Below are 26,189 nucleotides of genomic sequence, written 5' to 3' on the forward strand. Positions count from 1 at the left end.
AGTAAATCCACACAGGAGCGAAATTTGCACTGTCAGTCTTCCCATCCACCACAGTAAGCTGTGTTGCTTTTCTCTAATGACAACTGTATTATTTCAGTTTAAAAGCAAAAGAAATTTGACTTCTCATGAGATTTCGCTTTTCCTCACCATCTCCTGTAAAAAAACAAGTAGGTCTTTTTGTGTAATTATTTGCTGAAAACTCCAACTGTCTGGATCCTTGATCCAAGAGGAGGCAGCATTTGATTGCCCCTGTATTTCAATCACATTTTAAATACACTTTAAAGCAAGCTGTAATTACAGCATCATTTTACTTTTAGATAATTTATTTTTTGTGATTCTGTTAGTTAATAGAATTCTTTTTGACCTTTGGACATGCGAGGCTACTGGGCAATCAAAATCAGGACACCTCTGAAATTCTGTGCTGAAGTGAAACTTGGATTTGAAAAATATACATTATTCGTAACACACGTTACCAGACTTGTAGGCCCAAATCCTTAGAGGGGTGTAAATGCCATGACTGAAGTTATGCAGGGACCTTATTGCTCTGGGGGTGCAGCACGTAGGTGTGCAAGACTTGACTCCTGACATATTGAACTGGAAACTCCTGCTGGTCACAGTGGGAGGTACTTGCTCTGTAACAGACCACTGAAGAGCATCACACACAAATTAAGACAGTCCAACTGTGCTTTGTAGCCTGGGTCTCATTTCCACAACTATCCCATAGCTCAATGAAGCTGGTGAATTAAATAAGGTTTAATACCCTAAGCGAGGTTATACCTCTAGAGATGAGAAGTGCAGAGGATGGGCTGACTACGGAACAGCAGAACAGCTGTTTCAAATCATCCCACCAAAACAAACATCATTATCAGCAGCTCTGCAAACTCCACCAACACACAAGGGACATAACCAGCTTTATTTAGTACCAAAAATAGCAATTCTGGTATGCAGGCACAGCCCAAGTTAATACTAGAAGCTGCTTGGAGGAATTGGCCATAATCATGCTAATTAAAGACAGGTGTTAGAAAGCTTGGGTACCACTTTGTTTTCATTAGCAGTATTCTCTCCAAATGTTTTAACTGTACCTTGTTCAAGCGTAATACCCACACAACTAAATAACAATTGACATATTTTGTAAATAAATGTTCTTTTTCTTTGCTAAACAGCAGAACAACACTGAAAAAAACCCCACACCTTTTCATACCTATTACTTGCTAGATGCAGCAGTCTTTAAAACAGAAGAATATCCTGTAGTCCTGAGCAATAATACTCAAAATACATGATGAATTTTTGTGAGCTGGGGTGGCGGGAGAAATGGACTGATGACTGCTGGGAAACATCCACTTCATAAACACAAATCAAAATAATCCCAGGTCAAGAAGCAACAGCCTAAAATATTTACAAACTTGATTTATACAAGGGATAAACACAGTAATTTGGACTCAGCATGGGGCTTATCCCCAGAACAACCCATGGGACTCAGACACAAAGTTAGGCCTGGGTCCCATGTTAAGCTGAGGGCTGACTCAGAAGTAATCACAGAACCACCACTGCCCTTCTCCAAATCAGGACCACAGCTTCTTTTTGACACCAAACGCACATAGCATGCCTTTTACTTCAGTCACTCATTTCTCCCTAATTAAGACATAAGACAATATATAATATGTATTAGCCAACTATTCTGGCAAAAAGTGGATGACTGCTTAGAATTACACAAACTCCAGAATGACTCATGTGTTTTGCACTTTTCTCGCAGTAAATTTATTCCAGGATTCAGCAGCCCCTATCAACACTAGCTTCAACACTTAATTCAGATCTGACAGTCGGAAGAGCTATGGCTTTATACAGCGCCTGCCGCCACCAGCGGGAGAAGAACAACTATTTCATCAGCCTGAACCGACGGCTGCACATGATGACACCTGGTATGTTCTGCCAATTAATTACCTACTGTCTATTAAATTTGTACTAGTGGTCGTTATTCGTGTGTCCTGCAGAAATTCAACAATCCAAATTTGGAATAAGCAGGCAAGGAAAAAGCGGAGGGAGCGTCAAGGACAGAAACCAGCAGCGACGGGCTGTCACAGAGATGCTCTGGGGACAGGTGGGACAGCGTTGCGATGAACCCCCAACTTCATCCTGAGGGGTACCACCCCGTGCGGTTTACACATGGAAGGTCGCGGGAGGTCGCTACCGAGTGCGAGCAGCCCTGTCACGCACGGCGGACACGGCCCCGCCACGCTGCCCATCACGATGCGGGGGTGCGGAGGAGGAGGCAGCCGAGCCCCGCGGGGGGGAAGGCGGGCAGGGCAGCCCCGCGGGGAGCTGGGCGGTTCCCCCCCGGAGCGGTTCTCTCTCTCCCCGAGGCGAAGGGCGCCCCGCACCAGCGGGCAGCATCCCCTCCCCGGGGACCACCTTCCCGCCTGCCCCCCGCCCAGAGCTGACGGCACAGCCCCGCGGGGGCCGACACTCACCTCGCTGCCGTCGCCCTCCTCCGCCCGCTGCTCCTTCCTCCTGCCGGCGCTGGGCGAGCCCTGCAGCAGCTGCTCCAGGCAGGCGGTGCTGGGCAGCGAGGAGCTCTTCTGGTGGGACAGGTGCGCCCCGGGCCGGCGCCCTTCCTTCCCGCCCTTGTGCCCCTCATCCCCGGCGGCGGGGTCGTCCCGGTGGCCGGTCGGCGGCCCCTTGCCCTGGGGAAGCAGGTGCTCCCGCAAGCGGCGCAGGGCGGAGCCGGTCTCGCCGCCCGGCTCCAGCGGCTCGGCGGCCGAGCAGCACAGGTTGGGCTGGGAGGACGAGAAGACGCGGTCCAGCACTTGCCTCCGCCGCTTGAAGCCGCTCCACTTGGCGGCGGGCGGCAGGTCCCCCTTGCCGCTGGCCGGCGGCGGGGCGGGGGGCTCCGCAGTGCGGCGCTCGGCTGCCGCTCTCCCGCTGCCGCTCCGGCCCTTGCCCCCCAGCTGCAGGTTCTTCCACAGCCGGGCCTGGAAGGACACCGTGGGCTCGGGCTCGCCGGGCTTCTCCCCCGCGGCCGCCCGGGTCTCCTTGCCCGTCTCCATCCTCCCCCTCCTGCTGCTGCGGCGGCGGCGGCTACGGGAGCAACAGCAGCAGAGCCCGGCGGAGCCCGGCGCCTTCACTCCCGTGCGGGGCGGGCCGGAGCGGCGTCCGCCGCCGGGGAAGAGCGCGGAGCTCGGTCTCGGTCTCCGCTCCGCCGCGCCGCCCCGCGCTCAGCGCCGCACGGCTCAGGGCTGGCGCTGCAGCCGCGCCGGGGAAGTTAAAGGAAGGACGAATCGCTTCCTCCCCAGCCCCACCAGATGGAAAGTTTGCCGCCGTGAGCAACCCCCGGGCGCTCCCCCGGTGGCCGCGGCGGGGGCGGGCTGCGCGGAGCTGGGCTGCGCAGGGTCGCGGAGCCCGGCGGAAAAGTTAACGGAGCGGCCGCTGGAGGCTCGCCTATATATATACGTGCGGCAATGCAAGGACATAGCGGGAGTGGGCTTATCCTGCCCCCCTCCCCACCTGTATTTTGCATTGGTGGCAGCCGTACGGCGCAGGAGGGAGGGGGCACCCGGCGCTGCAGCCCCCGCTCCGTCCAGGCGGTGCGGCGATGCTGCGGGATCCCTGCACCCGGGGGACCCTCGGACCTCCGGGTGAAGGTGGGGACATGAGGCATCTTCCAGGGGGCTCCAGCGTCGGTCCCGGACCTCGGTGACCTTGTCGTGGGAAGGTTCGGATGGCTCAGGTGGCACCAGCCTCGGTACCAAAGACACCTGTGGGCAACCCTGCCCTTTGGAATGCAAAATGCACAGCCCGGACAGGCAGCTTCATTGACACGTACATTGTAAAAACCCTCAGCTCATCTGTCACGTTCATATTTTTTCTAAAAAAAAAAAAAAAATTTTATATATATATATATATATATATATATATATATATAAAATTGTAAATAATTACATTGTTTTATCACCATAGTAAGCTGCATTAATGGCCCCAACACTGCATCTTGGAATGCTTAATACTCTCTAAAGTTTCTTTTTCAATTGAAATAATAGCAACCTGCTCTGGGTGAAGATATCTCTGCTCACAGCAGAGGGTGGACTAGATGACCTCTGAATGCTCCTTTCCAACCTAAACTGTTCTGTGATTCCATGATTTCAGAACAGGTTTATATATTTCATGAAACGAACTGAAGCAAAAGAAATCTTTCTTGTGTACACTGAGCTGTGCCTTTATCCAGTGTACTTGAGGGTTTGTTTTCAAAAGTTGCTTCTTTACACCATCAAGGATTCATCCACCTATATTCTGGTGAGCTTTCCCAAAATAAGTGTGCAACCAGGCGTTTGAGAATACAACTTTCGCTGAACAGAGCAGGAAGAATACAATTTACAAGTACTGAGATAAAATGGACGTTTTCAATTCACCAGAGCCTTGGGAGCTCAGTCTACAACATTTGAGAAAATAGCCCAAATAACCTCTGAACCACTGGAGATTATTTTTGAGAAGCCCTGTCAGATAAGTGACATTTTAAGACTGGAAAAAGCCAAACATAGTCATAGTCAAAAAAAAAAATTGAGGATAGAAAATCACAGATAGGTCAACCTACTTTGATCCCTGGAAGCAAATACAAATAATCTGCTTCTAACCACCTGAAAGCAAAAGCATCAGATAGATTGCAAATCTCAAATGGATCAAAGCCTGGAGGAAGCTTATGTGTCTCCATTTCTGAGGTGACATCTTTAAATCAAAGAAGAAATGTGCTGAAATGGAAGCTCTTTAAAAGATTTGCTTTCTTGTAAATAGTGGATTTACTCAATGAGCAGGAATCAAAAGAATAAAAGAAAATGTTATTTTTTTCCTGTCTATACTGGGGAGAGTGACAAAGGCTATCTAAAGAAGCATTTCAATATATCATAGAATTATAATACAGTTTGGGTTGGAATGGACCTTGAGGATCATAATATCTGTTTCTGCCTTGTGTTTTTTTATTTTCACGTTAGAGTTGAAACAGCTTTAGAATAAGCAGCTTTTCAGATACAGAATAATTCCTATTAAAGTTATGGATAGGCATAGTAAGGTTACAACATTGTGTGCAGAACTGCTTATTCGACAAAATACAGAACCACTCTGATGTCTTTAAGTGACAGTTACTTTCAGCAGTGGTTACACTTTCCTATTTTAAAAACAAAAGGTAAATTTAAAAGACCACAAGTTTGTTGGATGTACAGATAAACTCAGTACAACAACTAGTCTCATAAGTGCAATAGTACCACATGGAAGCTCATGGCTAGGCGTAGTGGGCACAAGCCACAGAACTGTGTTTTGCATCCGGCTTCTGGCGCATTTTTGTGACCCCTGTGTTGAGTGGTCCCAAATAACATGTTGGCAGGCCTCCTGGTTATTTTTCCCCAAAAGCCAGCACGAGCTTTCCTCACATTGAAATTGTGTCATTGTATCATCATTTCTAAATGCATCTAGTCCATGTCCCTTTTATCTAACCAGAAAGTAGGTTTGCTCATAAATTAAAAAGGTCAAAGTAGCTCAGGCTGTTTAGCTGCTGAAACACTCATTGTCCCGGGGGGTGAAGTGGATCTGGACCAGAAGGCAGGATATGGCCACAGTGTAACAGGCAGGCTGGGATTATTCTAGCATTACGTCAAATCAATTCGCCATAAACAGTTTTATAATAAAATGAGTCATTCCGCACATTGAACTCTCTGAGTATCTTAATTTATTAAATCTGAAGCTGAACGTGGCAGAAAGATCACAGCAAGACTTCAAGCAACATTCAGATGGAAATCTCAACATTTAACAATAATATGGATGTAACACCTGTGCAGATGGGAATGACACTTTGCAAGGGGTACAAATAATCCTTTATTAGCCTTAATAATAAAAGAAGGATATCTGAAAACATTTCTTGATGCCCTATTGCATCAATATTTTATTAGCTAAACCAGAACATTAGAAAAAGGAAAAAAAAAAAAAATTATGTTTCACATATGAAACCATGGAGATTCGTAGTAGGTTTTTTTTTTTATTTCCAACATATCAATTGTACATGTCAAAAAAGAAGAACATTTTCTGAGGAAAGCAGCTATCGATATCCCCAGAACTGTATTTGATCTATCTATAGATGTCATTACATCAATTAGTGTAATTGAAACTAATGAAACAAATATACCACTCAATGTTAAGCACTGTGCTTTTTTATAAGATATATTTTCTAACATTCTTATAGATTGACCCAAAGCCCCAAATTCCTCCAGTGCTGTAGTTCAAATAAATATCTCTCTGTTTGGTTTTGGTTATTTCTGGAAAAACAAAACAAAACAAAACACAACAACAACAACAACAGCAACAACAACAACAACAAAATATTAATAATTTAAAAAACCCCAAACAAATAAATAAAAGACCCACACACACTACTTTGTAGCTTCTGATATTTAGGTCATTACCTATGTGTACTTGTGTTTGGAAACATACTTAAATCCTTAGTTAACTCCTCCTATTGAAACACCCTCCCTTTCAGAATCTAAAATACAGCAAAGATGGTAGCATTTTTAAATACATACCAGATGATTACGGAGCAATATTTGACTGGAGCATGGCCTTAGACTCAAAGGTTGAACATGATTTAGGTCTTCTCAGCCTGGAACCGTATTTTAACACTGTTTGCATGTGTTCACTGCTGTCATTTTGTCTTTTTCTTTCTCGATGTCTCTTCAGTATGAATTATTGTGAATTTATCTCTCCTTTTTCCATCGCAGTTATATTTCCAATGGAAAATTTCATGTCTATAATGGTGTTCTTAAGTATAGCCTTGAATGCTGATTTTTGCTAGCTCTTCTCCCCACAGTAATGATGGGACACAGGCAACCCACAAGTGAATTTCAGGTCTTGGCATGATAAGCGATATCTCAGGCAACTTCTCCCCAGCTTGTTGTGAGACATTTTGTATTATGCAGACTTGTTCTTTAAACCTTCTTGTCCACACCTGAAGTATTTTTACCAGAAACCTTCTGATTGGGATTAAGCATGAGTCAGAAATCTGGTACAGAGCGTTGTAGCCAGTAGCTAAGAGCTTTGAAATATAAAAAGAATTGAAACCATGTCGTATGGTTCGAAGCTCCAGGCAACCTTAGCTATAGGCAGTACTACAAGTCCTGTCTTCACCCACAAGTACACAGTAATGAGTACATCTCTTCTTGGATTTTATACAGATAATTATGCTCCTACCACATATGGCTCTTCTAATTTGACAAAACACAACATCTCACAAAGCCAATCGCAACTTAGCTCTGCAAAATGCTTCGTCGTCTTGCTGCAGTTTTGAATATTTTTAACCAACTACTGGGTTTTTTGGTTTAGCAATGACAATACAGATTCAGCCATTAATCCAGGATGGCACTGGTTTCAAAATGTTTTCCTGAAGTAAAATAACTCCCTTTCTATATTAGCAAAGTGCCATGAAGTTTATAGGATGCACTGTTACAAGAACTTGAGTCAATTTACTGGAGATTGATTTCCCTTCATTTTGTTTACATCTTTTGTCTCTAAAGTTTCAGCTTTCTGCCAAGGTTCCTTGGCTATTTGTTTAATCATTGGTGTTGATGCCTGACAGAGCTGCTACAACAACATGTGCGGGAAGGTCTAACTCAGCTTCTGGGAATAAAGGGAAAGAAAATTTTGCTGTAATTTTAATTTAGAAATTTAATTTAGAACTTAAAATTTAGAAATTATTTTTAAAGCCTCAATTTTATCTAAATTTGTCTGACATCCTCAGGATTTCTGTAGTTAATGTATATAAACATTAGCAAGCAAGTTGACATGTGATACAACATTTTAAAGTACCCTCTGCCTATTTTGTATTTTATCTGTGCTGATTTTATAATGTGAATAAATATTAATAAATATTTTTAATCCTTATATTCTTGTAGGGTCTTGAGAAATTGGTAGATTAAGGATTTGGCCTTCTCTCCTAGTCTAATCTTTATTTGCTAGCATGACCAGTATTTCTGCACAACAAAATATATCCATCAATTGTTATTTTCTCTTCCATGATTCATCTTGACTTCAACCTTGTTTTCTTTGTTCCTGTATTGTAAAACCCATCAGTGCTTATGATTCACAACTGATAGTCAAGTTGACTTTTACAGTTATCTTTGCTTATTGACCCAAGTGGTTTTATATCTTTACAAAATTCCAAGTTCATAATCTGTTAGATCAATGGGAAAACCTTGAAATGCTTCCACTCAGCACTTTGGTTAGGACAGGTTTTGGTCTTCCCTTCAGATTCTGTCAGGGTTACTGGGCCAGCTGTAGCTCCCTCCCCTTTCAGCCCCTCTTTTAAGGGAACTTCTTTTAGGCCTTTGCCCAGAATTCAGGTGAATTTCATGTTTCTCTCTTAGGCTGGGACCTGTGTATCTGCCCTGGTGAGACCACACCTGGAATCTTGTGCCCAGTTGTGGCCCCTCAGTTCCAGCAGGACAGGGAACTGCTGGAGAGAGTCCAGCGCAGCCACCAAGATGCTGAAGGGAGTGGAGCATCTCCCGTGTGAGGAAAGGCTGAGGGAGCTGGGGCTCTGGAGCTGGACAAGAGGAGACTGAGGGGGGACTCATTCATGGGGATCAATATGGAAAGGGGAGTGTCAGGAGGATGGAGCCAGGCTGTTCTGGTGACAACCAGTGACAGGACAAGGGGCAATGGGTACAAACTGGAACACAGGAGGTTCCACTGCAAGAGGAGAAGAAACTTGTTCCTGGTGAGGGTGGCAGAGCCTGGCCCAGGCTGCCCAGGGGGGTTGTGGAGTCTCCTTCTCTGCAGACATTCCAACCCGCCTGGACACCTTCCTGTGTAACCTCATCTGGGTGTTCCTGCTCCATGGGGGGATTGCACTGGATTGCACTTTCCAGGGCCCTTCCAATCCCTGACATTCTGGGATTCTGTGATTCTCCATGATTCCTATGTCACTCCAGGTATGAAGTTCAGGAGTCTTTATTTCCTTCCTTTGCACACAGAGTAGCCACAGAGGTGAGTGTCTAAGAACCAGAACATCATTTATTTTAGGATTAGGGAAAAAAAAAAAAAGTTTCAAAACTAGAAATACTCTGTATTCATCTTATTATAGCATCCTCTGTTGCTAAGCATCTCATCCTTCAGATCCTGCCTGGTTCCTTAGCCATCTTAACACAGAGCCTCTTAAATGTTCTCTTAACAGTTTTACTCTTTGTCACTGTCCTATATTTTTACCCTCTGGTCAAAAAAGCATCTCTGCAGGTTCATCTGGGTGTTAAGTGTCTCAGACATTGAGTGAATCTTTCTGGCAGTAATCCTTGAGCGCTTTCACATCTGTTGAAGCATCACGAGCAGCGAGCCGTTTTTTCTATTCCTGCTTGTTTGTTTCAGGTGTCTCCTGTTGACCCTCTATAATTATATGGGGAGCTGACTACATTCATTGTAAAACAGAGTTCCAAATACTGTGCTACCCAGAACATTTATTGATCTTTCAGTCAATACATTTAACCTATATCTCAACCAGCACAGAATACATTTAGAGAGATTAATGATTTTTTTTTTTATCTCTTAAACTTTTTGCATGTCATCCCTGCTTAAAAATAATCTCCCAAACAGCCTTCTTGTTTTATAAGATCTCAATAGTCCAAGAGGACATAAGCTTTATGATTATTTTTCATGTTAACATCACTCACATTTAGAACAGCCTCCTGATTCCTCAAATGGCAGCAGGGACCTGCAACACAATGAGAAATTTCAATTCCAGTTGAAAGGAGAGATTGTGGAGGACTCATATGATCTCTTCCATTTCCTCTTCCATCCTAGTACCAGCATTAGGATGAGTGGGGAAGGAAAAAGCTGATTGGAGAGTCATTTGGAGCTTACATATATATATATATATATATATATATATATATATATATATATATATATATATATATAAAATCTGAATCATACTGCCTTTTTCTGTTACTTCAGTCACCAAAATCTCAAGTTCCTTTACTTACAACTTCTCATACAAATAGTTTATTTGGTTCTCCTCTATTCTAGAAGTATTAATAATAAAGGAAGCAATCTACCTAAACTCATATTATCACTCTTTCTAGTTTTGAACATATGACTTACATCTACGTATTGTACAGACTCTTTTCCCAGATAAATTCCTCCATAGACCACAGTGATTTTAGGCACAGAATGTAAATTCTTCATTTTTCAATCTCTGATCTTTTTGTTTAGTCTTACATTACACCTTATGTAAGACCAGTCAAGTATTCCATTCTATGTAAAAATAAATACTTTTTGACTGCTGGACTTCTGGACTATCAGTTTGAGATACAATTGCATCAATCCTCAACCCACATCTTGTCTAACCTTGTTATTTTATTTTATTTTAATGAGTTCAGTACTGTGTTTGTTTGTCTCTGTTGTTTGACCTCAAGTATCTCTCTTTACTGCATTTCAGCATGAACATACTATGATCCAACAGTATATTAGCTCTGGACCTTCCCTGTTTATTTATCCATCTGCTCTGCATTTCCCAAAATACTTAATTGCTGCTTTTTTCCTAAACCACTTTACTGTTTCCTTGAGGCTACATGGGATTTCCTAACACCGTCATTAGTATTCTGCATAACTTTTTCCCCTCTCTTTTGCAAAACTTTTGTTCTAGGAAATCTATTGCCTGCAATTCTGCTGCTGTTTTCACTTTTTTAATTTATTGGGTGAGAAGTGAATTTAGTCGCTATGTTACACTGCTTGTACAAACTATAAACCTGGTTGTTTATAGCTGCCTGATAGGTGTCTGGGTCATATTTTTTAAACTATTTTCATGTCTAAGGACATAGAAAGCTTTCTGGTGTGAAGTTAAAAAATGCCTTGGTTCTTAATTTTGACTGAGAGTTTTAGCACCTTGGTTGCCTGTAAATTCAACCTTTTCCTTATAACTGCTTGTCATGGTGCCCAAATAAAAGAATACTCTGCTGTCTCTGTGTTTATCTTTTTCAATTTGGTTGTCGCCATGTTTTTTTGTTGTTTGTTTTGGTTTGGTTTTGTTTTACATTCTGGCAGCACTGAGAATCAGAAGAGATTTCTGTACCTGCACAACTGTACTCTAATTGAATGTACTCTAATGAAGTTTCTGTTCAGATGTATCCTCTCAACTGCAATTTTATTTGACTGCCATCTTCCAGGCTTCGAGAACCCATGTTTCAAGCCACAGCACAGACAATTTGCTCTTGGGCCCTTGTAGCAGTCATAGAGTAATGATATTACCATCAGAGCTGTGAATTTCCACTATTTGACACTCTTTTATCCTCAAATCCTTCCTCAGTACTAGGACCCATCTTTGTAGCTGTCATTACTAGTTTATTCAACTGGCTATTCACTTCTGTGAGCTTTTCTCTTTCATATATATATATATATATATATATATATATATATAAAATATTTTATTTCTGTTTTGTTCTGGCTCCCTAAATAACTACCACCTTGTCAGAAAGTTCCTGATGCCACTCTCGTATTGCCATCCCCACAGCTACAAAGCCTCTGCTCAGGCGGTTTCCTGAGTCTACCTCGTTGCTTTTCTGCTCTTCCCGTTCATTGCATCTTTCAGAGCTGCTGATCATCTACATGCTGGATCAACGACAAGGCCATCTGCCGCTCCTCCTCTTTGGTCTGCAGCCATTACCCAGCCCCCTTGTGACTGCATTAATCCAAACTTAGAGCACATTTGGGAAAGGGAGCGGGAAGGAAAGAACTATTTCTACCGACAAACTCTATGACTGTCACATTCACTGATGCCCTGTGACCGTAGTGGTTACCACAAAAATGGTGAATTTGGAAGAATAAAGGGAGAAATGGCTGTAAGCTTATATTTTTCCCGCAGAAAACAAAGGAGTTCTTTGTCACTAGGCCACACCTTGAATACTGTTCAGTTCTGGGCCCCTCACACCAAGAAAAAAATAATCTAAATTAATTAAAGTACGATATAGTGGTATTGCACTGGGCATGGGTAACCCAGAAGATGTCTAGTTTTCTCAGAATTGAATAAAACTTCTGTTACAGTGAATAGGATTATTATCTTGATTCCAGTAAAGGACAACACTCAAGAGAGAAGTCTTATGTGAAGAAAAACCCTTAAATTTGAGTACTAAATGGGAAGGAAGGACTAGGCAAGTTGTTGTCCCGCTGTGCTGAGCACTGAGGAGGCCAAACCTCAAATCCTGGGAGCAGTTCTGGGCCCCTCACACCAAGAAAAGGTTTGAGGTGCTGGAGCGAGGGGAGAGAAGGGAACGGAGCTGGTGAGGGGCTGGAGCACAAGTGTGATGGAGCGGCTGAGGGACCTGGGGGGTTCAGCTGGAGAACAGGAGCTGAGGGGAGACCTTCTGATCTCTGAACTGCCTGAAAGGAGCTTGGAGCCAGGGGGGTCGGGCTCTGCTCCCCAGGAGCAAGCGCCAGGAGCAGAGGAAACGGCCTCAAGTTGCACCAGGGGAGGGTGAGGTTGTATCTGGGAACAATTTCTTCCCCAAAGGGCTGTGGGGCATTGGAACAGGCTGCCCAGGGCAGTGCTGGAGTCACCAGCCCTGGAGGAGTTGAATAGATGTGCAGATGAGGTTTTCAGGACATGGGGCAATGACAGGGGTGGGGAAACGGTTAGACTTGGTGATCTGAAAGGTCTTTTCCAAACAAAACAATTATATGAGTCAATGATTCTATAATATGTGAAAGCATAGAATGAGCCTCTTGATCATGGCTCCAGGGAGACCTTGTCTTCTACAGCCGTGTTATCACCTTGTCCTTCCTGCACTGGAGAAGGGGTTGGAGGCTGGTGGAAGAGAAGCAGCTGTCTTTTCTCCTTGCATGCTCAAGTACTGAGGGTGCTCAACCTCTTCATTGCTTCATAGAAACATAAAATAGTTTAGGTTGGATGGGACTTTCAGAGGTTATCTATCCCAGTCCCTCCTGATGAACACAATTTGCAGGTTGAGGTAGGTAGTTTCAGAGCACTTCCTCCACCACCTCCTGCCATGATCCCTCATCCTTGGGTCCCTCGGACACAGCAAGGTCTTCTCTAGGAACGTGCCAAAGTGCAAAGCGGATTTGGAAGTTGATGAAGCCGCTTCCTCAGCTGCCACAGGACAGTTAGAGGTCAATTCAGTGCAGAACATATTTGAGCCAGAAGCACTTTTCAGAAGTTCAGACAGCACCAAGTGGCAGATTGACAAACCTCCAGCAACATTTGGTGGTAAAAAATGATGTTGCTTCTTCTCCTGTCTAGTCAGATCACACCTCTTGTGCATTGTCTGCACCCACTGCAACACATTCAGTATGGTTTCCTTCTGGGAATCCAGTAATTATTCATTACTATCAGGTGGTTCTTGCAGTTGTAGTTGTGAGAAGGTAAATCGGAAATAGCATTGTGAATAAGCATCTGCAAGATGCCTGCTTTTCTTGTAGTAACAGAACTGCAATTAAATGTGAATACATACTCAATGTATTCCCAGGGAAGCTCGTGTGTTTAGTAAAACTTCATTGCTGGTTTTCAGGTCATAACTAGTGCCTTTAAGTGCTAACAATTCATTTTTTTTCATAAGAAGTAATTGATACACAGCTGCTTCATGATTTCAGTAGCTTTAAAGTGACTATTTTTTAACTATTTGTCCACTGTGGGCCTTGATCATTCTGTTGGTATTTTGGATATTTTTCCTTTGTCTTCTGGAATTTGGGTGATCTTTTTAATGTTAGATCTTATTCTGAGTTTTTCCTATGATTTATGTTTCTCCGTCTCTGTGTGAATGGCATTTGATCTGAGAAAGGAGAACATTTACTGAGTCATTAAATGACTGACATTGGAAATTAAGAAGGTTTTCATAGTGTTTTCTTGATAGATTTTTGTGTAAACCACAACTATCTTTTATTCTAATACACTACTAACATATATGAAGCTTAAAAAAGAGTCTTATTTACTTATCTGAAACATTACAACAATGTGCTGCTCTTAACAGAGTAGAAGAAAAATACTTTTTTTATTAAGATGAGATAAGAGATAAACATAGATATTTCACTTATAAGTTATTTCGTTAACACACTTCCCAAACAAATCTGATGTAGCCCCATTTGGGAGTTACCAGTGATTGCAAAGACGAACACAAAATTCAGGGCAATGTAGACAGTCACCTCCACACCTACACTGTGCGCTTAGGTGAGGATCACAGCTTTCTGAAAGAAACAACTTGATTAACTTGATTATTGTGGGATTATGGGTGTGATACAGAACTTCATGATTTTTGGCATTTCAAAGGTAGTCTACACAAATCAGTGATAAAAGAACCATTATCATCTAAATACTGTTTCATCACTATTTGATACAATGTCAGAGATGGCCCAGTCTTCACCACAAGAACAACGAAAACAAGTGGCTTTATTCAGCATTGTCCGTTCCTCCAAAATGCCCTTGGACATTGTTCTCTCAGGAGCATTTTAAAGATGAAAAAAAGCCAATAACACACTTTCTGAATTTGCGTGACTGTGATAGATCATCTTCTCAGTAAGTAGTTTGTGGGGTTTTGTGTGTTTGGTTGTTGGGTTTGATTTGTTTTGGTGTTGTTTTTTTTTTGGTTTTGGCTTGGTTTGGTTTGTTTGTTTGTGTGTGTTTTCTTGTTGTTGTTTTGATTTGGTTTGTTTGTTTGTTTTTGTAATAAAAGATCTTCCAATAAAATCCTTCTACATCACCCAGGCAAATTAGGAAATTGTATTTTGCCTAAATTTGAGGTTCAGTCAAATGGGATTCAAAAGCACCACTCAGATTCACATGTCTTTAGTCTTCCATGATTCCAGATGAAGAAGACAAGATTAAACAAGAAATAGAAACTTCAATGTTGATGAGGCACAATCCAACAAACAACAAAGCCCAGAGTAAAAAGACTAGAAAGTAACATGAAAAATCTGTGGCATGATGTTAAAAAGAAGTTAAAAAGGACAGGGAAAAAAGCAATATATTGGATAACTTGTGGGTTAAATTTTGTGGAAAAAGGTAAATATAAAATTAGGATCTGTGTAAAACACTAAATCTTCTATAAGAAGAATAACTGCAGTCACAGATTGCTAACGTTGTCCTTGATTTTGTCCAGTGTGCCACAACATCTCTGGGAACAGCCCTGGAGGTGGATGGAGAAACTTCTGACTGGTAATTCCCCCTTGCATTTGGGTGTGGGGGGATAGAAACGAGAACACCTTTCACACACAGGCTGTGTTACCCCCTGGGAAATACAGATATATGCATTGGATCCATAGCTTCATAGACCAGCATTGTGGTTTTTATTATAAAAAGCAATGGGCTTGCTTTGAGCCTCATATCAGTTACTCTTTAAAAAGCTGTTGTTCGTATCTACAAGGAAGAGGATGCAAATACTATAATTTCTGTCACATATTTGAAATGTGTTTCTGGATCTATAATATTCCATGGGCTTTCCCATTCCTTAACAATAGATACTTAGTCTGATAAAATTAATGTGATTTTCTTGGACCTGTATCAGCAGTACTCATTGGGGACATAAAACATACGATAGCAGACAGAAGTAAAACTTGTGATGTAGGAGTAAATGCAATGGGGATGGTCTAAAAAATGCAGGGTGCTTCAAAAAGGTGTACCTGGTTTCAAGGGTAAAGTGATTTAAAATTAGGTCCATCTTTCTGAAACAACCTGTATAATCCTAAATTCACTCTGATTTTATTTATATTATCCTGAACAGAATGCACATGTGCACATGGGTAATTAAATACCTTACTAGTGCCTGCATCTCTAGCCAATATAAAATTGTCAATGTGAAATGTCAGTGTTGTTTCTGATAAAGAGAAATTGCAATTAGACACAATAACATGGAAATGGTTCCCAGTGGTTACTTAGACTCCTGGAGAGCAAAGAATCCGTGGTCAAGATGGACCAGCTTCATTTTCCAAATACATGGCTAGATTCTTCCTTCAGGTGAGATCTGCACTCTCTAATTTAGGCCAAATACTTCAAAAAACCCTCACAGTTCTTTCATTATACTTCCAATGGACAAAGACAGTTAAAAAATAACAGGTATTTTCCTCATACATAATTTTGTCTAGTACTGTTTTGACCTTGTTTTCATTTTTTCTTTAATAACTTAAATATTAAACTAATGAAAAAGTACAATGTTTATGGCCTTCATTTTACCAGTTGCTTTTACCATGTATTTTCTGACATCAGCTTTTTCAAGGTTCATAAACACATTTACTCAAGTTGCGTGAGAGAGAGAGGAACTTCTGCATGTCAGATGGGAGTAACAAACTTTGAAGGTAAGACAGAGTTACCTTTAACAACAAACATTTTTACAACATTGATAAAACACGTAGTAATTTGTCTCTATCTACTTGAGAGCCAAGTTCAATAGAAGGGCCGTCTGGTGCACAGGATCCTGCACAAGCCAAAACAAAACTGATTTTTGAAAGGTTTGCAAAAGCATCTACAGTGCAGAAGACAGATGGTGAATTTACTGTTCACTGACAGGCAGATTTCCATAGCTGTGTGTGCAATGTCATATTTCCTCATACCCTTTTGCGTTCGGACTTTTGAAATGACAGCTGCAAGCAGTAGTAACTTATCTAATTACTCCCTTGCACATGCAAACTTCTGAAGAAGTGTATGGAACATACATGTTTTATTACGGTTTATATTTTGATCTGAGCATTGAAAATCTCAGATTAATTCCAGATTAATTTAAACATACGCAAGCCTTATTTTAATTATTCATTATAGTTCTTGGGAGAAAAAAAAAGAAACATGAAGCTGGAGTAAGACCCATTGGTTGTATGAAAGAAAATTAAACCACTTTATTGTTCAAGATATTCAAGTCTTTGGGAATTTATCACATAGTTAAAGGTCAGTATTTAAAATCCAGATTTTGACAAATAAGAACCACTTATTTTTCATAATGTAGTAACACAAAAGTAGTTCCCTTACAATATTCAACTTCGTCTATGAGATTTTATTCTGTTACATGTTTTAATGACATATTATAAATCCTTAATATTCAAATTAGGAGACATTACCAGTAACAATAACTTAGTTTTGAAAATATTACTAGTGCTTAAAATAAAAGCAACCACACACTTATGTTCTGGAAAAAGGGTTACTCCATTGCAATAAAAGTACCTTTCCACTACTTAACAATTTGCACAAGAAATACGTATTTCAGCATTTTACATATGTATATAGCATAGTTAGATAAACTTTCCTAAAACTGCTGATGTTTAATTAAAAAACAAAGAAACCAACAAAAATCCCACAACACGCTTGCAACCAAACCAACCAAACAAAAAGAAATAAACACAAACAAAACCAAAACACAAAACCAGGACACACAACAAACCAACATTTTCCATTAAAAGGATTTGGGCAATGGGAATATAACTTTTTTGAGCTCACATCCGTTTTCGTATGGGAAACCGGAGACTTTGTAGCCCACTATTAATGTCATTAACCACCTGTTTATCAACTGGAGATTATGTATACAGTGCATTTGAAATTTTTTGTGTAAGTATTTAATATATCTGAATGATTTTCTAATGATTTTCCACTTATTATCTTTTCTACAGGGTATACATTTGAAGGAATGAGTGTCCTCATGACAGAGAAGATCCTTTTTTCAGCAGAGTAAAATCGACACGTAGCAGTCTCATCCTACAGATGAATTAACTTCCCATGCTCACATAAGAGATAGCAATCTGAATATATTTAATGAATATATATAATGAATTACTCTCAAACTCTCATTACCTGCTCTCTGAGATTCGTCATGACTCTTGGGATTTTCCCACCGAGCACAGTGTTTCAGGGAGCTGATCCATGACATGGAAGAAACTGGGATCTCACCTTTCTGAAATCCAAGTGGTCTCATGTGCAAAACATACACTTAATTTTGCATGTTGAGTCCCGGGTATGTACATTCTCATTTCATAACGTGCAGGTCCTTTCTAGCACGTCTGGGTTGTTAACCCAGAATTTTGTCTTTCACAACCAAGAGAAGGTTTACCCACTAATATTCAGCACCTGTTTTCCTTGGTGTGTTATTAGAACTACAGGTTACGCTTCTTCATACTCATTATTCATCACAGATGGCTGGTTGTCAGACGGGGTTCATTTGTCTTGTACTGGAAGGCACCAAAAAAAGACAAAAACAAGGTACTTGTCTATTTTAAGCAACTGCTGTAATTACTATAGGTTTGTCACATATGCAATTAAGAGAGCATCTGTGTTCTTACATCTGTGAATAGATGTGAGACAGACTCTTCCTAAAAATGAAGCTGAAGAAGCTTTTAATTTGTGACCGAACAATGTGTGCCAGGGAATGATATATAGCCTCAGAAATCTCAAGTGTCATGGAAAGTTTCTGTCCCATTCACAGGGAATGAACCATTAAGCATCCCAGGGCTGGGCTGATGCATCGTAGGTGCAACACTGGGGCATGTCGTGGTTGTAGTCACTCAGAACTACCTGTGGTGACTTACTGAAAGTGATTTGATGTCTTTATAAGGTGATGGAATTAATAGAGGTGGCTCTGTCTGTCAATTTCCTTATTGATTTCAAGTATTTAAACAAGACCACACATGGATATAAAGCCATTTACTACTTCAAAACTTCAGCATTTCAGAATTTATACTATCTTTGCAAGCCAAAGTGGTGAAAAATCTCTGTGTATCTGGCGCATTGCAAATAAAAACATTAAGATTTTTCCCTAGATGTTGTTAAAATCGGTCTTGAACAAAAGTAGTAAAGATGCAAAGAAGACTCTCATACTGCTTTGGTTTCTGCTGCATGAAATGCAGCCAGACAGTACTGCAAATGAGCAATTATTTGGTTTCCAGGTTTATAGTGTGTTTACTAGAAGGTCATAAAGAAAGGCCAGTCTATTTAGCTTATTTCACGAGTTCTGGGAGAGAATACTGAAGAAATGAGGGTAGTAAAAGAAGAGGAGAGACCTCATAACTCAGTTCAGGTAAACTAATTTTCTGCAGAAAATAAAAGTAATTTTGCTTGCAAAGCTATTAAAAATTTACCAGTTATTCAGCAGCAGAGTAAGTATTCCCAGCCCTCGTCTGCTACTTTGCAGAGCAACATTCTTATTTTTATCAAATGATTTAAGAAATCCCATTTGCCTAGAAAATTATGATCAGAGAACTTCAGTTGGAAAAGCAGGAATTTAGAAAAAGTAGAGTAGCTGAAAACAAGGATGTAGAAAGAAATAAGTGTGTCCATGCAAGATGATCTGCTTGGTGTTGTAGTCTGAATTGATGTAATCTGTAATGGGAATATTCTCAAGACAAAAAAATTAACCTTTATTTTGAAGCAGAGACCTAACTCTGGAAAATGAAAGATAGTATTCTGTTTGTTTATTGTTTATATAAAGGCACATTTTTTTCTCAACAAATGTGTGGAATTATAAACATATATGTGTGTATATTGATACATGCCCAGAGAAAACTCAGAGCTCAGAAGCATTTGTCTGTGTTTCCAACATTTTGTGCCGGGTTTTCTGCTGAACAAGGACTAGTTTTGAGGAGAAGTGAGGAGTGGACCTGTTGTCTGATGGCCCTACACAGACTACTTATGCCAGGACTTTGTAATTAAGTAAAAAGCCAAACTAACTGGCATTTGGAAACAAACAAACAAACAATCCTTTGTTCTACTGTGTTTTCCCAAAAGTAAGACCTACCCTGAAAATAAACCCTTGCATGATTTTTTAGGATTTTTTGAGGATGCTTGAAATATACACCCTACTCCAAAAATAAACACTAGTTAGAGTTCATAAAAAAAGTCAAATTGAGTAGTGTCCAGGCAGCTATACAGGTAAAAGTAATAAATCTGGGAGCAAAAATTAATGTAAGACCCTGTCTTATTTTCAGGAAAACAGGGTAAGACCAACCCAATTTTGTAGCACTACAAGAGGATTACATATCACCCTTTATTTTATGTACATTGTAAGTGAACAAGCAATTACTGCTTTGCTTGAAAGATTTTCTACACCTCATGGTTTGTGCAGGAAGGATTTTGTCTTTCAAGTCCGACACGGTGCTGCCCACGTGCTTTTATCGGTCATGCAGTTGCAGGATGACAAACTCCCCCCAAGGGGTTGGTTCCTCCTGCCGGTCCCCGTGGAGCAGCACGGTCAGCATGTGTTTTGCTTCCTTCGAGCCACCCTGGGCAGATGTGGGACATAACGAGCACTCGAGGTAATGTATCTGTGCTGAGCTATAGCTCTATTTTACAGCACGATGCGCTCTTCTGGCAGCATCCCAAAATATAGGAGCTGGTGCCCAGATTCCTACCGTCATGATACGTTCTTACCCACACCGTGCATGCTCCCGCTGCCCACGTAACCTTTTCCATCATCTCACTCCCACTAATTTCTCAAGGACTGTGATTATTCTCTGCCTTTTTTCTGTTTATTCCTTTCTGCGTGTTATTTCATCTCACTCACTCTTCTTCTGATTTATTTGCTTTTCAGAGTTGTCTTTGCCCACTGCTTTCAAGTGAAGTTCTGTTGGATCCAGCCCTACTGCCTGTCATGCCACATTCTAACTCTGAGTGGCAGATTTAAGAAGTTCAAAGTGTCAGAACACTTTAGGGAATATTATGATGAAAAGTAAAGGAGTAAAATCCATCTGAAAAACACTTGCATGTTTCCCTGCTTGCTTACAGTACATAGGTATTTAAACATGTTTTTTCAAAAGGTATTTCATGTGTTTCTAACTTGTGACATATGTGCTTTTTCACTTGGTTATTTTTTTTTCTGTCTTGAACGTATTCACGGGAAACCTAGTCACTGGTGGGAAATTAGGAGTTAGGTTTCGTGATTTCTCTTTTGTAATTAGCTATGTTTATGTGTTTTTTTCTGAAAGAAGCAGTGCTAACAGCTGGTCAAAGAGTTAATTATGCATAGAAAAAGTAATTTTTGTCTAAAGAAATTAATGTGAACATTTTCAAATAGATCAAAAGGCCTAATGGATGACTGACTATTGCTGGAAATGGTTTGATGCATAATGCATCTCTGAAACAAAGGCTACAGTCTGTGAAACAAAAATTATTCAGTTGTATTTAAAATACATGTACAAATAACTACAAGTGAGAATCACAGGCAACTACTGCAGTGTTCATTTTTGTAGACTTTGCATTTTCAAAGAGTGGTTGGTGTGCGCTATTTACATGGTGATGTGCAGAGCTATACCATGATATGAGTGCTTGATTATTTGACCTTGAGGCATTTGACTATACACTGGCACATGCAGAAAACTCATCCAGAAGAATTTTAGAAAAGCCTGAAATCTGTTTGTCTTTCCAGAGGTCTGGAGCAGTGATACAAACTGGCTTAAGAAGAGAAGCCAGAGAGTGGTAGTCAATGGTGCGGAGTCTAGTTGGAGGCCAGTATCTAGTGCAGTGCCTCAGGGGTCAGTGCTGGGGCCAATATTATTCAATATATTCATTAACGATTTAGACGAGGGAATAGAGTGTACTATCAGCAAGTTTGCTGATGACACTAAGCTGGGAGGGGTGGCTGACACTGGAAGCTGTGCTGCCATCCAGCGGGACCTGGACAGGCTGGAGAGCTGGGCGGGGAATAACCTAATGAAATTTAACAAGGGAAAGTGTAGAGTCCTGCATCTGGGCAGGAACAACCCCAGGTTCCAGTATAGGTTGGGAAATTACATATTAGAGAGCAGTGTAGGGGAAAGGGACCTGGGGGTCCTGGTAGACAACAGGATGACCATGAGCCAGCACTGGGCCCTTGTGGCCAGGAAGGCCAATGGTACCTGGGGTGGATTAGAAGGGGGGTGGCTAGTAGATCGAGAGAGGTCCTCCTTCCCCTCTACTCCGCCCTGGGGAGACCACATCTGGAATATTGTGTCCAGTTCTGGGCCCCTCAGTTCCAGAAGGACAGGGAACTGCTGGAGAGGGTCCAGCGTAGGGCAACGAAGATGATTAAGGGAGTGGAGCATCTCCCTTATGAAGAAAGGCTGAGGGAGCTGGGTCTCTTTAGTTTGGAGAAGAGGAGACTAAGGGGGGACCTCATTAATGTTTATAAATATATAAAGGGTGAGTGCCATGAGGATGGAGCCAGGCTCTTCTGGGTGGCCAACAATGATAGGACAAGGGGTAATGGGATCAAGCTGGAACACAAGAGGTTCCGCTTAAATTTGAGAAAAAACAACTTCTCAGTGAGGGTAACAGAGCACTGGAACAGGCTGCCCAGGGAGGTTGTGGAGTCTCCTTCTCTGCAGACATTCAAAACCCGCCTGGACATGTTCCTGTGTGACCTCACCTGGGCGTTCCTGCTCCAGCAGGGGGATTGGACTGGATGATCTTTTGAGGTCCCTTCCAATCCCAAACATACTGTGATACTGTGATACTGTGATACTGTACACTGCTGTACAGGACATCACCGCCTGTGTCAGCTGGCATGCAAGAGCGATCATGCTTCTAAATTCGGTGTTTGTGATTAAAATCTTGTGCAGATGCCCCAAAATACCTTTTCTATTGAGCAATCACAGTGTCTTCAGTAAACTCCAAAATAACTACAGGACACAGGAACATTCTGGGGTTGTTTTGTTTTGTTTTTCTTTATAACTGTCTTTATAACATCTTCCATCTCCAATATTTTCGGTTAGTGGTAATACTACCTGAAGGTAAAAGTATTGACCTAAAACATCTGAGATGGACTATCCTTCCTCTCTGAAGAAATCCCTTGACAGGTTGTTCAGCAGGCCTGAAAACTTTAGGAAAAGATGCAATATGACTAAAGAGAGATTACATTATTTATCATTCATCACAAGCAGTGGGATGCTGAAGTACGCCTAGTTGGTCATGACCATCATCTGCTAGCCTCCAAAGCTAATTAATCCACCTGATTCTGACACAGTCATTCCCTAATGTTTTTAAACACAAAGAATCAAACTACATCTTGGAAAATTCATGCTCCCTCTGACACACATCATATTTATTTTTAAATTAAGATGGACCAGCTATTTTACAGAAAAAGCTCTAGATGGATATAAAACCCCACATATGTCCCTTTTGTTCTGAGGTTTAGAGTAGGCTTCCTGGCTTTCTCCTTCTAGTGTCTTGTAATTGGTATGGATTTCCAATGGAAAACATGGTGTGAAATAAAACCCATAAAAAGCATTTATCTGCCTTTCACTTCGAGTGTTTTAATAAGCTGGTGTGCAGATCCATTTTCATTTGGTTTTGTTACTGTACCAGAAAGCTGACCTGTATTTTCTTCTGTTAAAATATGAGTTCTTAGATGTGCAGTAGGTTTTTTGGGGCCATGCATGTTTTAATTAATGTAACACTTCACTGGGACGTTGAGAAGCTTAATTAATTCAGTCTTCCACAGTCAGGTGGAAAACAATGAGTAATCGCTCAATACTGCCAACAATTATTACATCCAAAACTTGATGGCTGTGTCTTTTGGGAAAAGAACTACATTTTATCAGAAAGATTGTGTGAGTACATGATACCATAGGAGGAGAATATTCCATATAACAGTAAATTCACCGCTACAAAAGTAATTCTGCAACAGGGACCCACATCCGTATCTTTCCCACCTAAAACAGCCCTGTGACACTCGGTTGAGACCAGCAGTGATACGTGTGGAAGAGGCCGCAGGTTTTGCTTATTTAACTAAGGTGGATTGTCACCTGCTGAGAATGCCCGTGGTCTCCATCCATCATCACCAGCGTTTTGCAGCTCCCGTAATTGGAACTCGGAGGGGATTGTTTACAAGAGCCGCTTCCTCGCAGGGACCAGCATCGTCTGCCATGCAACGCGATCTGGGGGCAGGGTGATGCCTGTTCGGTCTAAGTCAAAATGACATTTCTCCTTGCTGAATTCAGGTCAACCTGCACTCCAGGGTTGCGCCGAGCTGGAGGACCATAAAAGCAGCAATATTCCACAGGAATTTGTACTGAGTTTTTCCATGCCTTCTCTCTTATTGCCGATGATGAAACTTTCTTAGACATCTTCAAGCACTCATCTGAACTAATAATATGATAAATGGCATTTTAATGCTGGACCTGTTTTCCCTAGTGAATATGTGCAATGGTGTTCCCTGTCTCATTATGTATAGAAAGATAACCATATCCAGTGTCTGTACAAATGTGTGTATCACTACCTGGCACCAAGTTATTCGAAACAGCAAGAAGAGACCATAAAAAAGGGCAAATCTACTATTTTTTCAAATTTCCTATATAGAATATTTATCAAGTGACAAGTATTAAAACAATAAAACCGTTTATGAGTCTTTTTGTGCCTAGAATACATCAATGTTCAATTTTTATTGATTTTTTTTTTTTTAAAGTAGTTCTCCATGTTCATCATCATGGTAGCTTTGGAAAGTCACTGTAGGTGGTGAAAAATAAAGTAAAGCCTCCTCAGTTGTACTTTGCGTGAGGAATTAAGGTTGCTCCAGCTGTCCCGGCACAGTTTAGGTGAAAGACCAGGTCAGAAGGTCTGCGATGGGGACATGTCCTGTCTTCCTGAATGGCAGAGGAGGCTCCTAAGTACTTTTGGTTACATCTGCTGTGACCTCCTGAAAGGAACAGATGGAAAGGGACATGAGATCGGTGGCCTCAATGAGTCAGAAGGATTCACCCTTCCATTTATTTCAGAATTATAGTCTCACTGAAAAGTTGTTTGGCAAGTGGCAAGTAGACTAAATATTGTAGATTTTAGGGAAAATGTATGGAGAGATGTTTACTTAGTAATGCTTAGAAAAACATTGGGGGGATTAGTCATAAACATATAAATGTGAATTGACTACACAATACCTACATCCTTCTGATCTTCATAAGCCAATGATCTGTCATTGACAGGACTTAAATGTTCAAGGCAGAGTAACAGAAATGTCATGTCATTAGAATAGCTAAATATCATTGTTTCATTATACTGTGTACTATATATATACTTCGGTATGGTTTTTTGTACAATAAAAACAGTAATTTGTATTTATAGCATGTTTCATCAACTTCAACAAAAAATAATTAAAAAGACAATTAAAAAAACCCTTCTGAAGCAGTATTTATAAGTTTGACAAAACTTTATATGATTTTCACAGCAGCTTTTTCTTCCTTTGAACAATACTACATGACTCTTGTTAGGCATCACTGTGTTCAGCCAAAAAAATGGGCTATAAATGGCAGAACAACATGAAATCAGTACACTCAGAGGTGTCTCCTAAGAGACTGTCATTTTAGAGCAGTGAGGAAGGCTGGTATTTTTTATATCCATATCTGACTTTGGTACTTTATTTTGTAGAATGGGAACGGGATTTGAGAGTTCGTTCTTCTGCTTCCGTCCAGCATGATGTCAATGGGCAAGCTCCCGTTTTCTCTGGCAGTTTCCAATATTTTCATGCTGGTGGTGTCTAGGAAAAGCTCCTGGGCTCCCTGTGTTTATTTTTGTGCTTTTTTTTCATCTTGGATTCTGCCAGTTTTCATCAAATTTGGTTTACTCTATTGGCAATAAAATATTTTTGTCTTTTGACTGAAAAATATTCAAACCAAACATATTTAATTTCTGCCATCAGCTCTAAGCCAAATTGTTTCCTTCAATTACACCACAAGATACATTTCTCTGAGCCAACTCCTGCTGTTTCTTCACTGACCAAAAGGCTCTTTTCATGTTGACATTTTTTTGTGACTCTCAAGACACTTCAGAGGAATGTGACTACATGTCCACTCTCCCTGTGGAGATGATTTCATGCTTTTATTCCTCCAGGCTTTAAAGTACATTGATTTTACTTCTCCATGGCTACCAAGAGAGTCATTCTACATTTGAGCTTCTGTAGAATGGCTCATGCAAGTTATGTTTGGACTTGATGATCCTGAGGGCCTCTTCCAGCTGAAATGATTCTATATGATTCCATGTTTTCACTGGATCTCTCAAATAAATAATACTGAATCACAGAATTATTTGGGTTGGAGGGTCCTCCCCAGCTCCCTAGTGCCACCCCTGCCATGAGCAGGGACACCTTCACCAGCTCAGGTTGCTCAGAGCCCTGTCCAGCCAGGTCCTGAAATACAGGTTAAGTGTTGACCAAAGAGGGGAACATGCTAAAACTGACCCTGCCTCAACCACCGCAAGCACTGCAATTTCTAAAACTATCATGACTCCA

At 41.1% G+C, this 26,189-nt stretch overlaps 1 protein-coding gene and 1 long non-coding RNA gene across 9 annotated transcripts in view; one reads left to right on the top strand and one right to left on the bottom strand.

The window, feature by feature from the left end:
- The window catches only part of MCTP1 (multiple C2 and transmembrane domain containing 1), a 275,168-nt gene extending 271,777 nt beyond the window's left edge, over window positions 1-3,391 (bottom strand). For 2 of the 6 annotated variants that reach the window (XR_010469182.1, XM_065046966.1), the window contains exon 1: window positions 2,469-3,385. Coding sequence is in view for 5 of the 6 variants with exons in the window: in XM_065046966.1 (XP_064903038.1) it covers window positions 2,469-3,044 (576 nt within the window). In the remaining variant the exon portion in view is untranslated. Of the gene's footprint in view, window positions 1-2,468 lie in introns of all 6 variants that reach the window. The other 4 variants (XM_065046967.1, XM_065046965.1, XM_065046968.1 and 1 more) reach the window with 3 other exon arrangements.
- On the top strand, window positions 1,797-25,077 carry LOC135577400 (uncharacterized). Of its 3 annotated transcripts, XR_010469192.1 has the most exons (4): window positions 1,801-1,919; window positions 15,126-15,181; window positions 16,229-16,317; window positions 17,617-25,077. It is a non-coding gene; the product is annotated as an uncharacterized LOC135577400 (long non-coding RNA). The 3 variants fall into 3 exon arrangements; XR_010469190.1 differs by lacking the exon at window positions 15,126-15,181 and having other exon boundaries at window positions 1,797-1,919; XR_010469191.1 differs by having other exon boundaries at window positions 15,126-16,317.
- The last annotated feature ends 1,112 nt before the right edge of the window (window positions 25,078-26,189 follow it).

The sequence above is a fragment of the Columba livia genome, chromosome Z (assembly GCF_036013475.1).
Source record: "Columba livia isolate bColLiv1 breed racing homer chromosome Z, bColLiv1.pat.W.v2, whole genome shotgun sequence".
In the NCBI taxonomy this organism is placed as follows: Eukaryota; Metazoa; Chordata; class Aves; order Columbiformes; family Columbidae; genus Columba; species Columba livia.